The following is a 14,708-nucleotide window of genomic DNA, read 5'->3' as shown; positions in this document are numbered from 1 at the left end:
TTAATTTCATCTACATGTAGTTCTGAATTTCCATCAGAATCGTAACCACGGACGTTTCTGATAAGACTTTCATCACGAATACTTGATTCTACTGGTGGAGGTCTAGATGTTGACGGATGATCTATAATGTCTGATTTATTAAGTAGTATAGTATCGTGTTTATCAAGGTCATGTATACGAGTAGTTTTAACAATTTTTGGATGGAGGTTATTTTTTTTCGAATTACTCCTGGTCAATCGTTTATCAGCATTTCTTTTATCTTGTCTTTGTCTTTTAATTAACTCTTTTTCAATTGGATCACGCTCGATTTTTCTTCGTGGCATGATGACAAGAGGAAGCAAAAATCGAACGATATAGAAAATAAGAATGAATCAAATATCAATAGTTAGCTATGTTACTGCTGTAACATCATAAGTTGATACGAAAATAAGAGCTGTAACGAAAATGATAATTAATATATTGAACTATAATAAATTACAATAGTAGTGATGATATCAAATGAACCGTCTATTTAAGTTATCTGCTTCTATAATTAATAATTTAAAAAAATTAAGAATCCAATAAACTCGTTGGGCTTAGAAAGCAAATTTATTTGGCTGTCATTGAACAGCGTATTTCATTATCTTATATTTTATTTCTATTCGTCACATATATATCTAAAGTCTTTTATCTAATTCCTATATATAAATATGTATTTAATTATTTAACGTTATATTTCGTTAAAATGTATAATATGATTGTTAAATGATAATTTAAATGAAGTAATATTTGTTATAATCGGAATAAATAGATTCCTTTACTTATATTCTTAATTTCTCTTAGACTATTGACCAAGTTCAATTTACATAACGTTCTATATATTTTTTATTCAATTCATCAATTACATTCAAATAATGTCATTTATACAGTTTTAAAATCTATAATCCTAGATCTGGTTCTATTTCTGAAATTTTATGTCCACCTCGTAAACCAAGTTACAACTTTCATAGATCCTGGGTTGAACCGTCTTCCAGTATTATTAAACGGATGTCTCGACCTTCCGTCAGCACGCAAAATTATTGGTTCCTAAAAACAACAAATCAAAAAATTTTTACTATGTGCATTGGCTAATATCAATTAACGAAAAGAAAAATTATTATCTCGTTATTCCAACCAGAAGCGAAATTTCAATACATACTTACCCTTACATGGGACGAAAAATGTCAATTTTTTTTTGCCAATATCTGTTTTCAGAGTAAACCGAATTAGATCATAAGACAGAAAATTCAAAGTCAAAAGTCAGATACAATGAAAAAAATACACATCATAAGGAGTGTCAATAATGCACCTAGGTTATGAATTTAAACAAAAACCATATTAATAGTACAACGCACAATTCAATAGACGTAGATATATAAATAATAATATTACAAAATAACTGAACGCACAAGGAAATCTAATCAGCAATTAAATTTTTGCAGTACTGTATTAATTAAAATATTCTTCATTCGTCGTATACTTAAGATACATAAATCACGTTCGATTCAATGTTATGAAAATATTTCCATTTTAGGTTATGTTCACATTACAAAATATGCGCTTGCGCAGACTATATCCCATAAGTCAGGCTCATGTGTACAAAAAAAAACCCGTAATACACGTGATTGAAATTAACGTTGAACGATTTTATAACTTATTTATAATGATTAATTAAATATAATACGTACAATGTATTCATTTCATTGTAAAAAATACATGAGATGACAATTGATTCATTTCATCATAAAGAATAATTAATAATTAAAGAAAAATCGGATTAAATGTTCAAGGAAAATGAGTAAATTTACACACACGAAAATAATATTTATTGATGATTCAACGTACCATAATGTTATTTAACAAAACTTAATAAAAAAGTAAACTGCAGTGGAACAATCGGTTGAATACCGTAATAATAATACATTTAACTTTATGTATCAATAATAAGTACTACGTTCAAACATGTCGTTACTTTAATTATAAAATAAAAATATAAAAGCGAAAAACATTCATGTCAGTGCATAATTAAAGTCAGACTTTTACACCACTAAAAATAAAAACATAAGTTAATATTTTAATCTTACTATTACTTATTACAAATACTAATTTGTTATCTTAATCAGTCACAATTATAATAAATAATTATAAAAATAAACTCAACCTTACAATTATTTAATCAACATATCAATCATTTGTCTTATTTAATGATTTGATTATAATCAAATCATAATTTTTCAATTAAGTAGCAGTAACAATAAGTTTTACGATGAATCAACTCAAAGAGCCAATAGTTACAATTATATTGCATCGTCTGCCCTTCTTATCTTAATAAGCGTTTCATTTACTTTAATTGAAATAAAAGTATTTATCATGAGAATAACATATTAAATTATGCCTTAGCTTATAACACAGTGAATGAAAAAATTAAAACATCATTCCATACGTTTTAAAAATATTTAAAAAAAATATCAATCAATACTGCTCGATCATAACCAAAACAATAGACGCATGCAAATTCACTCGCGAACTACTTTTAGAACTTTACGTTTCAAATACTCTTAGCGCTAATGAAATACATTAATTTATTTATTGGTCATAGTGCGTTTTTTTTTTAATTAAATATATCTTATTAAATTTAAATAAAAATTAAATAAAAAAAAAATAAATATCTATCCAAATTATATCAAAATAAACAGCTGGCAAGTATCTAATATGTTATAGTACACAGTAAAAAATTTTGCGACATTGCGTCAAAAAATTTGGTGTTAAAAGTTTTATGTTAAATATTTAACGCTGTTTTGTGTTTAACATAATAAATGTTAAATTTACGTATAAAAGTGTTAAATATTTAACACAAAAATTTTTAATATTAAATTTTTTGACGTAATAACGCAAAATTTTTTTACTGTATATTATATACGAGAAATTAGATTTCTACGCACTTGTTCTTATCAAACACTAAATTAAATACAATCCTTTAATGTAATGATTTTTAAAAATAGCTCGAGAACATTTTCCTTAAAAACCAAATTAAATACGGCCGATACGAATGAAAAAAATAATAACGTACATTAATTGAAATTGTCAATTTGCAAAACTTGTCTTAATAAGCTGATCATTACTTTAAAAAAAAAAAGAAAATAATAAAAACATAAAACTGAATAAAAAAGCCAAAATAAGTTAAACATTGATAGCAAGAAGTTACTGATCATCCATTTTTGATCCAACAGTTTTTAGTGGTTCCTGTAGTGCGTTAGATATTTCAGCCAATGGAGATTTAGGCTCTTCAGAACGCCTTCGTTTGGCGGATTGAGCATCAGGAGTTTTAAATCCAGCTTTGATCGCATTAGTTGACATTACTTCGTCATCCACGACTTTTACATCGTTGAAAGAGTTACACTGGATGTAAGGAAGTCCGTCTACAAGAACAATACACAATTAAACATAAAATTAATCCGTCAATAAGTAACGTAAATTATCACCTTTGAGTACTTACGCAATCTTTCTCGATTTACTTGACCTTGAACTTGAACGTGGACCCCGGGTGTTAATTTATCCGCCATAACTTTGACATAAGAACGTACTTGTACTTTTACTTTATACTCACCGTCGGTGATAGAACCAGAAGAGTAAGAGTTATTATTATAGGATACTTCCTCGAATTCATCTTTCACATAACCTGTCAGAGAAACCATTCCGAATTCCTCCGATATCTCGGAAATTGTTACAACTTTCTTTTTCAAAGGCATAGTTGATGGCGCAGGCCATGTGACTGTTGTATTAGACTGAACAGTCAATTCTTGTGAAACGACATTTTCCGCTGCTTGTGCGTAAAGCGGGTCAGCTGGTAAGCATTTCAATCGAGAAAACTTAAGGACCTGCAATCAACAAATTAATAAAGTAAATGATGAATAACGACACAATTCAATAGATAATTTTATAATCAATTTAAAAATAAATTTAAATATTTAAATAATAAACAATTCTTACCATATTTGGTTCCACTTTTTGCTGATAAAGAGAGCCCTGTTTGTCCCAGACCAGAATTCGAATTTGTCTACCGGCGTTATTTGTCATGACAAAACGAAACAATTTTTTTCCACTTTTTACGAACTTAACTCCGTCAACCCACGCCACTTTTCCTTTAAACGACCTATAATAACACCAAAGATAGTAAATTGAATGAAAATTAAATTAGCCGACATCTAAAAATTTTTTAAATTTTTTTACTGAAAAAATTATTACAAAAAAATAAAAAAAAAAATCATTTGTAAAAAACTTGAAAAACTTTAAGTATTATTAAAAAAAATTTTTTTTATTTTTAATTTAAAAAATGAAAAAAAAATATCAACAAATTAAAATCGTCGGCTAGCTTTATTATTATGTAAATGTAAATTGAAACTGAATAATCAACTATAATGCACTGATCACTATTGTTTAAAGATTTATTGAAAAAGTACTTACACCATTGTGTCGCCATTGGCAAAAGCGTCTATTTCATCATTTGTTGTAAAATCGGAAACATCACCAGAAGTTGGATCACCGTTAGCCATGATTAAAATATTTTTATTATAATCTTAAAAGTGATTATAATTTAGCTGATCTAGGTAATAAATCTTTTATTTAAGAACGAATAGTAATAACACTAATAACGGTAAAATAAAACGTAATTGATTGTTAGACACAATCTAAAGGCACTGCTAAAGTGAACGCGAGGCTGCACGTGTCGTAGCTCGAACGGAAAGAAATATTTCTTTTGTCCTTCACGAGATCACCCGTAACCGGAAATGGCGCATTAATATTTAGTATAAAAATTATACATGCGTATACAACGCAATTTTGTGTTAGAGAAAGCTAAAAGCATTCGATACGCCACCTAAATAATAATTTTAATTTTTTACCACCTTATTTTGTAGACTTGAAAGGTAATAACGACTTTTACAAGAAGATGGCACTCTACGGCAATTGGTTTGGTTTACAAAGCAATTATTATGTATTTAATTTATTTATATTAATTAAATATAAATATATAAATATAATTAAATTATAAGATCTTAAACATGCATGGTGATATTATTATATTCATTTTATAATTAATAATTATTTCTTATCTATTTTTATTTTTTATGTTTAAAAAGAATTTTGTTCTATATATATTTATACTTGAAAATGTTTCGATAATATATGTCGATACATTAATATGTTCACGTATTAGTAACTGACCAATGGTAGAATTAAGCGGGTAAATGTTCAGCCAATAATGAATCGTGGGCCATTTTTTGCGAGTATCGACTAATGACTAACTTCAAGACTCCATGTATTTTATAGTAAAGGATTTTTGAAATTGCACAATTTACACGCAGAGGTATAGAGATATGGTAAAGTTAGTATGAAATCTTCCGTACCACTCGAGTGATGCAAATAATTTTATACCAACTTCACTATCTCTCTATACCTCTGCGTGTAAATAATGCAATTTCGAAATTGATTACTCAAAAACGGTGTGGTGAATTGATCTTAAATTTTGGTGGTGAATTATTAATATATTTATCTTTAGATAAAAAAATTTGATAATATTATTGAAATATGCCTTGCAGAATCCAACTATATTGAAGCGTTAAAATGTGATGAAAATTTCGATTTTAATTTCGCCTAAACGCGATATAGTAAATTAAGATAATAAAATTATCAATTTAAAAAAAAAAGATATTGATTTTCTTATTGAATAAATTAATTTTCATCAATTGAAATTCGATTAAATTTTTTGTTCGATTCAACATAAATAAAAATTTCCTAAAGATTAACTTTGAGATATGGGCTAACAATAACGATTGTTTGGAAAGATTAGACATCGTTACTAATTTCCAATTGTAACGATGTAGCTGAAAGAGCGCTTCGATTAATTCAAGATACATCAACATTTTAACTCATGAAAAAAAAACAAAAACAACATTTAGTGCAAATTATTTATAAAAAAAAAAATACTTATCATAATGCGACTAAAAATTGCTTAACAAATAAATGTGAATAGAGACAGAAAAAATACATATTAGCGGAAATACTCTTAAGAATGTATTCGATACATCACATTTTTAACGTTACTGTATCTGTTAATCTTTTTGATGAAATTTTTGAAACATTTATAGATGAAATAAATGACTATAACACATGAAACTTCATAGCAAAACTGAAAAACTATGATAATAATTAAATACACAACTAAAACCACAAATAACTTTTAAAGAATTGATTTTATCGAAAAATTATAAGAGAACTTTTTTGTAAAGCATTCAATTTCCCATCAGATTATGCATTGATCATAGTCCTAGTGGCATTTTTTTTTAAGAAAAAAAATTAATTCCAAAAAGTTCCAAATTCCTATGTTATTTAAATGGGAAATGTAACTCGATTCGGGCACGGTTTAATTTGGTAATTAAGAGCTTATTTATGTAAGACATTTTTTTTTAGGTCAAGAACTAAAAATCCATGGGGCGGCAGCGAAAAAAAAATCAACTTGGTAAATAACGGACACCCTAATACACACACACACACACACACACACACACACACACACTTGGGGCAGAGGAGAAACTGCTACCAGGCGCGTCTCCCCGTAGCGGATGGGAGAACGCTCGCTGTACCTGGTACAGAGGGTAGGAGCCAAATAAAATACGTTCCCGTGGACAAAACTCCCCTTTAATGGGTTGGTCACACTAACTGACCTAACAAGACGATCGTTCCCTGCTGTGACCCACTGGGAGTGACCGGAACCTCGTGTCGTAGTTTCCGACGATGCAGGCCACGGCTGATGTGAGCTTGCTCTGCCGAGGTGTAAGTTGCAGCAGTGGATCAGGAGCCAGCCACTTCGGGCCTTGATCAGGAAGTACGCAGTGAGTGTTAGAGATCGGAATCTTCACCGCTCCGAGCGAGTCTAGTCCGTCCGTGTATTCCGGGACTGGCTAAGTGTCGGCTAGGCCTCAGGGAACTGGGGTTGGAGTACTATCTCCGAGGGTACACTCGTTCCTAATTATGACAACCCGCTCCACTCCGTACGATGCGCTGGTGAATTTAAAAGTATGAGTAAAATTCAGGAAAACAACAATAGTGAAAATGGGCCTCATGCCCAACAAGCAGCGATTGAGGCAAGCGCTGAAATGAAGCGGTCACAAGCGTTTGAACGCCTTGAAAAGCTGACCAGTGAGCTAAATGATTTCATCCAATCTAAGGTCAATATCCACAAGGAGATTAAGACCAAGACGACCAGCGTAGCCAATGCCCTCCAGAGATTCAAGAAACTTGATGAAGAATGGTGTTTAACAGTACGACGCACTTCTCTTACTACACCGGAGAGAAGCATTCAAGCAACTGTCGTGAATGAAGAAGCAATGGACACTGGAGCCGAAGGTGACGGTGAATCAGTCGCGGAAGACAGAATCAGAACTAGCAGCAAGTCAACTAAGAGAAAAGATCGATCTTCTCCCGACCCAACGATCTGCCAAGTTGTGAAGAAAAAGGACCTGAAACCAAGCCCTCCGAAAAACACGGCAGTGCAAAACGCCGGAAAAAAAGAGGTGACTGAATGGCAGAAGGTCCAATCCAAGAAGGAGAAGAAGGAGCAAGCGAGAGAGCGGTTACCAAAACAACCGGTGAACAAATCTCGGCCGGAGCCTAAGCGGGAAAAACCGCGAAAATTCACCAAACCAGATACCTTAATTATTCGACCCGTTGAGAAGGCAAAATATGCCGAGATACTGCGTCGGATTAAAAAAGATGTCCCACCAGATCAGACCCGTGACGTCGTTGACAAGGTTTAAAAGACGAATGGTGGGAATATGCTCATTACGCTTTCCAGAAAGACCGCAGACAAAGGATAAGCTTTGCTGAAGACCATCAAGAGCATCCTTAAAGAAGAAGCGCAAGTCATCTGTAAAGGCCCAGAGGAACAGCTTGAAATCCGGGACATTGACGACGAAACAACTAAAGACGATGTCCGGAAGGCCTTACAAGAGGCAGCTGGAAATGACTACGAAATACCTGAAGATGTCATTAAAATTCGTCCGGTCTACAGAGGTACTCAAACTGCTTCGGTACGATTGCCAGCAGCAATAGTGCAGAAGATACTCGGAAAGACAGGCAAAATAAGGATTGGCTGGGTAAATTGCCGTGTCAGAGCAATTAAGACAGCACTACGATGCTATAAGTGCTGGCACTTTGGGCACACTACTGCTCAATGTAAAAGCGAAGTCGACCGATCTGGGCTTTGCATCAAATGTGGGCAAACAGGTCATCAAGCTGCTCAATGCCCAAATAAAGTGAAATGTGCGTTATGTGCGGAAAAACCTGGCTCTCAGGACACTGCTCACCGGTCTGGTTCTGGCCGATGTCCAGTCTTCCAAGAAGCACTCCAGAAGCTGACAAATAAACGAACATGAGGATACTGCAGCTTAACATCAATCACTGCGAAGCTGCGCATGACCTGCTTATGCAGACAGTACGGGAATTGAAGCTCGACGTTGTGCTTTTATCGGAGCCATATAAACATTTAGCTGGACAACCTTGGGAGACGGATATCACCACGAAAGCTGTGATCTGGGCTTGTGGTAAGCTCCCTTTCCAGAGTGTAGCTACCAATGGCAGCGCTGGCTTTGTAGCAGCATCAGTAGATGGCATCCGTTTTTACAGCTGCTACGCACCACCTAGCCTCTCAATTGCTGAGTTTACTGACTTCTTGGATCGACTGACCGAGGATGCGAAGCAACATCATCCAGTGGCGATAGCCGGGGACTTTAACGCCTGGGCAGTGGACTGGTGCAGTAAGCAGACTAATGCACGAGGAAGAGAGCTGCTAGAAGCTCTTTCTACACTAGATGTAGTCTTGCTCAACAGTGGTGACACGCCGACCTACACCAAAGGTGACGCAAGCTCGATTGTAGACGTCACTTTTGTCAGTACCAGCCTTGCTAAAGGTAACACTAACTGGAAGGTGCTGGACATCTACACTGCCAGTGACCATCATGCGATACTCTGGGAAACGTCAAACGACCAGAACCTCTGGGGGCCTATCAAGCAATTTAACACCGTCGGTTGGAAGGTGAAATCTCTTGACCCAGAAGTATTGCTAACAGCCCTCGATAGTGATCCGATAGAGACTGGATGTGCAGAAGAACATACTAAGGCCCTGATGATGCGAGTAACACAAGCTTGTGATGCCAGTATGCCTCGTAAACGTGTTATGAATTCAAGACCTGCGGTACACTAGTGGAATGGTCATATCAGCAACCTCCGTAAAGAGTGTCATCGAAAGAGAAGAATATCACAGCGTGGCTATCAACGACCTAACTCTGCAGTGCTGATCGCAGAGTACAAAAAAGCTCGTCGTGAACTTAATAAGGCCATAAAAGAGAGCAAAGGAAGATGCTGGAAAGAGCTCATATACGAGGTCGACAAAGACGTGTGGGGTCGGCCGTCTAAGGTGGTCATAACGCACCTGAAGAAACAACAAATGCCGTCACCTACGTGTCCCCAACTCCTTCAGAAAATCGTCACTGCGCTGTTTCCACAGCCACACAGTCTCAATTATCAGTCAACGCCAGATGAACTGGACGACATTCCACCTGTCACTGAAGAAGAATTGTTGGAGGCCTGTAATCGGGTAGGAAATAATAAAGCGCCGGGATTGGACGGAATCCCTAATATAGTCTTGAAAACCATCATAAAGGCAGCACCAACATTATTTCTAGACGCTTACAACGCATGCCTCAAGGAGGGGACTTTTCCTCGTAAGTGGAAACAGCAACGGTTAGTATTTTTACCTAAAGGAAAGAAACCGCCAGAAGAACCGTCATCTTACCGACCACTTTGCATGCTAGACACGGCGGGTAAGATATTTGAGCGTATCATCCATCAGCGAATAGATGCAGTAGTCGACCCACTCTTGGCAGACAACCAGTATGGATTCCGGAAAGGACGATCAACCCTGGACGCGATCAACCTGGTTGTTAATACGGCCAAAGAGGCAATCGCAGGAACTAGATGGAAGGGTGGAACGAAGAAGTAATGCCTGGTGGCTGCCTTGGACATCAAAAATGCTTTCAATTCCGCTAATTGGGACTGCATCATGCAAGCTCTCGACGAGAAGAACGTGCCAACATATCTTCGCAGACTAGTGATTAGCTATTTTACAGATAGAGTGCTGAAATACGATACAAAGAATGGTCCGAAAGAGTATGATATAACCGGTGATGTGCCACAGAGCTCTGTTCTTGGTCCACTTCTGTGGAATATCATGTATGACGGGCTCCTGAGACTGAAGCTTCCAAGATGTGTCAAACTGGTAGCGTATGCGGATGATGTTGCCGCAGTGATCGTCGCCAAACACCTCGACGAGATTCAACATCTGTTTGACATCACTTTTGAGAAGATCAACCAGTGGATGGATACAGTGAACCTACAACTGGCCAAGCAGAAGACCGAAGCAGTGCTTATTACCAGCCGAAAAGAAGTTGAAACAATTAAGATAAAAGTCGGTGACCGAGAAATCACATTACAACCTCATATACGATATCTGGGCGTGATGCTTGATGCCCGACTCAACTTCAAGCAGCAAGTGGAACACGTCTGTACGAAAGCGTCAGTAGTGAGAGCTAGTCTCGCACGATTGATGCCGAACGTCGGAGGCCCAAAGCAGAGCAGGAGGCTACTATTGTCATCAGTAGTCACATCGGTGCTCACCTACGGAATATCAATTTGGGCTGACGCACTAGAGGTGCAAGATTCATGGAGAAAAGCTGGACCAATATATCGTATGAGTGCCCTACGAGTTGCAAGCGCCTTTCGAACAATATCAGAGGAAGCAGTGTGTGTCATTTCCGGAACTTTACCGCTCAGAGATCTAGCTGAGGAAAGACGGAACCTTTACCAACGAAAGAGGACAACCACACAAAGTGCTGAGGAACTCAGAGCTGAAGAACGGCAGAACAGCATCGCACAATGGCAATCGCAGTGGGACGCCGTGACAACAGGGAGATGGACACACCGTCTCATACCGAAGATCGACGTTTGGCTAAACCGAAGTCATGGCGAGGTCAATTACTATCTGACGCAGTTGTTGTCAGGACATGGATGTTTTCGGACGTATCTTTACCGCTTCAAGCATGATGATTCACCGGAGTGCCCGTCCTGCCCAGGAATCAATGAAGACGCGGAGCACGTTTTCTTTGAGTGCCCACGATTTTACCCACAGCGAGATGAGCTGGAGATGATCCTTAAGAAGAAAATCCAACCAGAGACAATAGTAGAAGCAATGTTGTCATCAAGAGCCTCCTGGAACGCCATCAGCACATTTGCAACAGAAGTCCTTATAGACTTGCGTTCCATCGAAAGAAGAAGAACAAATGACAACAACTAGAAGAAAGGTAAAATAACACCTTAGCTATCAGAAGCAAGAGCAGTAGCTAGATCCTCCTCTCACGAAGTAATGCCTAACGGCGATTTCCATGAGGGATTAGGGGAAAGAGGAAAAGGGGTTTAGGGTTTAGTGGGTAGGGGTGCTAGCGTCGAGTTTTAGTATGACACTGCGTGGAGTCGCCACATATCCAGGCCAAACAACTATGCCTAGAATCCGTAAAAAGGATTCCCCCCCCCCTTAAAACAAAAACACACACACATACAGACATATGGACATACGGACATCATCGCGAAAACATTCAGGGAAGCTTCCTAGAACCTCAAAACGTAAAGATCTGATGAGAACTCGATTTTCGAAAAATAGGGTAAAACAATAACTTCCCGATTTTTGAAAATTTTCAATTTTCTTAGCGGGAAGTTAAATTTTATTTTTTTAATTCATCATTCTAACGTATCTTTGTCTTTCTAAAAACTCATGAATTAGAAAAAAATAATGAATCAATGATTTACTTATAATTACACAAACATATAAATAGAAAACATGATACACATGTATATAATTAGAACTGAATTTTATAGTTTAAATTCAATGAATTTTCTGTGGTAAACGATTTTTAACTTCCCGCTAAGAAAATTGAAAATTTTAAAAAATCGGAAATTTATTGTTTTCACCCCGTTTTTCGAAAATCGAGTTTTCATCAGATCTCGAAGTTTTGAGGTCCTAGGAAACTTCCCTGACTATTCCCGCGATGGTGTCTGTATGTATGGGTGTGTGTGTGTGTGTATATATGTAAACCTCTCATAATTTTTGAACGGCTTGACTGATTCGATCGCGGTTGGTGCCATTCGAAAGGGTTCGACTAAACTTAGATTTTGAATATAAGTTGCACCGATTCGGACCGATAGATTATGAGAAATCTTAAAAAAAATTCGAAAAAAAAAATTCCAAAATGTGATTTTTTTCTAATAACTTTCAAACGGCTTGACCGATCAATTCCAAAAACTAATCAGCTCTTGAAATTAAAAAAACCACGTCAATCGCTACCAATTTGGTCAAAATCGGTTGATTCGTTCGTGAGTTATCGTTGACGAAAGAAATCGAAAACGTGTTTTTTTTCGAATTACCCCGAAACTACCGGTCTTATCAATTTGTGTTCAAAAATGTTTTATAGTATTTTAAAAACTGCGTCGAATTCCGCCAACTGCGTGGAAATCGGTTCATTCATTCAAAAATTATTGCGGATTGAAAATTCATAAAATAGTGTTTTATTAAACTCCTATCAGACTTTTGAGCTCGGAGAGCTCAATACATCACGAAAATTATATTTTTGAGTTCTTCGAGCTCAAAAACGTAATAAGTGAAATTTTGAGCGCTTAATTATGAAAGTAGCAGGAAGTTGCAGGGATGGCCTTCAGAGTCAACCGTTTTCCTAATTTTTTTTGGTAATTTATTTCTCATGAAGAATACATAAGTTGGACTTGAGGTTATTTAAAAAACCAAGAACCACTGCTAGAACTTCACCAAAATCCTGTGGAAAGATCTCATTGACTCCGTAAATACTCCCATACAACTTCGCTGGAAAAACTCCATGAGAACATCGACAAAACTTTGGACAAACCTCGTGATAACAGCGAAGAAACTCCATAAAGATACCGCTTAAATGCCGATGATACTCCATGGATAGACCAACAATACTCAGTGAATACTCCGCAAAGACTTCGTGAGAGGACCGGCAATACTAAATGCATACTCAGTAAGACCACCGACAATACTCCCCCAAGTAACATGATTGAACGCTTCACGATTTTGCGTGTCCACATTTTTACGAATATAAATAATGCTGTGAAGCGGGAAAGAATAGGAGTTACGGTAATTATTACGTGAAGCGTTCCACATTCATGTAACAGGATATTGGTAGGAAAGGATTGAGAAAGGAATGTGGAGAGGATCATCTTAATGTGAGTTTATAGAATATGCGAGAAAAAATTATTAGATAGCTCGGACTGGGATTCGAACCCAGAACCTTCCGAAGACATGTCGGCTACTCTACCATTTGAGCTATCCGGTCTATACTAAATTTCCTTTCGCTTATTCTATATACATTAAGCCAATTATTAGTTAATAATATAAAACCTGACATTATTATCCTTGTGGAAACCTGGTTAAAACCTACACTAGATGATGAAATTTTTTCACTGGATGATTATTGTATAATTCGTAGAGACCAAATCCTGAAGCATATAAATACTGATCGTGAAATTCAAAGTGGTGGTGTGGCTTGTCTTATTCATTAATCTCTAAAAACCAAAGTACTCCATATTTCAACTTTATATCATATAAATCAACCGGAGTATCTCATTGTCGTCGTAACTTTAACTACAGGATATCACCTTTTGCTATCTTGCATCTATCAAAGACCAAAAGGACTTTTTCTCAATGAGTTTTTTGATATTTATTCCAGATTTGCATCAAATTATAACAACACTATTATAGCTGGTGATTTAAATTGCAACTTGTTGGAGGATAGCTATACTTCGAATCATCTAGAAAATTTCTTAACTGAATCGTCACTTTATTGTGTTCCCTATGGTGCTACTTTTCACAAAAACAACTGTGATTCTTGGTTAGATGTTATTTTACTGGATAGTGAAACTAAGTTATCCTCGTATACGAAATCTGAGTCTCCATTTATCGATGGTCATGATTTACAATTTTTACAGTATTTTTATTTCTAAAGACTAGTTTGTATTTTTATATATATTTTTTTACAATTGTAAATTGACTATGTTTACAATTGTTATAGGCTATCTAGTCTATTGCACAATTTTTCTCTAATTATTTATAATTTTTTGTTAGCTTGTATTCCCTCCAGGCATAAACAATTTTTTCATTCTTATTTTTATTTAAATTTGTTTATTTATTTTTCAATAAATTTATTTTTTAAATAAAATTTAAATTTGTCATAAGAGATAAATTCAACTGAAAAAATAATTCGGACGGCCCAGACTAGGAATCGAACCTGGATCTTTTGGTATCGCGCTAACTGCTCTTCCTTTAAGCTATCCGAGACACTGTCCAGAATTACCATTCAGTTACCTCTTAATGACAAACTCAATTCTGAATATAGTATGATTAAAAATAAGAATGAAAAAATTGTTTATGCCTGGAGGGAATACAGGCTAACAAAAAATTATAAATAATTAGAGAAAAATTGTGCAATAGACTCGATAGCCTATAACAATTGTAAACATATTCAATTTACAATTGTAAAAAATATATATAA

General features: G+C 35.5%; 1 protein-coding gene and 1 long non-coding RNA gene across 2 annotated transcripts; both read right to left on the bottom strand.

Annotated features, from left to right (window-relative positions):
* Positions 1–846: 846 nt before the first annotated feature.
* On the bottom strand, positions 847–1,447 carry LOC123275360. Its single transcript, XR_006511669.1, has 2 exons — positions 1,182–1,447; positions 847–1,065 (listed from the first exon to the last, which is right to left on the bottom strand). It is a non-coding gene; the product is annotated as an uncharacterized LOC123275360 (long non-coding RNA).
* A 1,457-nt stretch (positions 1,448–2,904) lies between these two features.
* On the bottom strand, positions 2,905–4,946 carry LOC123275353. Its single transcript, XM_044743436.1, has 4 exons — positions 4,483–4,946; positions 4,009–4,171; positions 3,515–3,896; positions 2,905–3,437 (listed from the first exon to the last, which is right to left on the bottom strand). The coding sequence occupies exons 1-4, from the start codon at positions 4,569–4,571 to the stop codon at positions 3,220–3,222; spliced, it is 852 nt and encodes a 283-aa protein (XP_044599371.1). The 5' UTR covers positions 4,572–4,946; the 3' UTR covers positions 2,905–3,219.
* Positions 4,947–14,708: the final 9,762 nt, after the last annotated feature.

Source organism: Cotesia glomerata, linkage group LG1 (assembly GCF_020080835.1).
Source record: "Cotesia glomerata isolate CgM1 linkage group LG1, MPM_Cglom_v2.3, whole genome shotgun sequence".
NCBI lineage: Eukaryota > Metazoa > Arthropoda > Insecta > Hymenoptera > Braconidae > Cotesia > Cotesia glomerata.
The sequence above is the reverse complement of the archived record's forward strand: the minus strand, read 5'-3'. Positions and strand labels throughout refer to the sequence as shown.

What these genes read in the sequence shown, in the direction of transcription:
- LOC123275353 (XM_044743436.1), bottom strand. Translation starts at nt 4,571, where the DNA reads ATGGCTAACGGTGATCCAACTTCTGGTGATGTTTCCGATTTTACAACA. An exon ending in GCCAATGGCGACACAATGGT is followed by an intron (nt 4,172 to 4,482) that starts GTAAGTACTTTT and finishes GTGTTATTATAG; the next exon opens with GTCGTTTAAAGGAAAAGTGG. An exon ending in AGTAAATCGAGAAAGATTGC is followed by an intron (nt 3,438 to 3,514) that starts GTAAGTACTCAA and finishes TTGTTCTTGTAG; the next exon opens with ACGGACTTCCTTACATCCAG.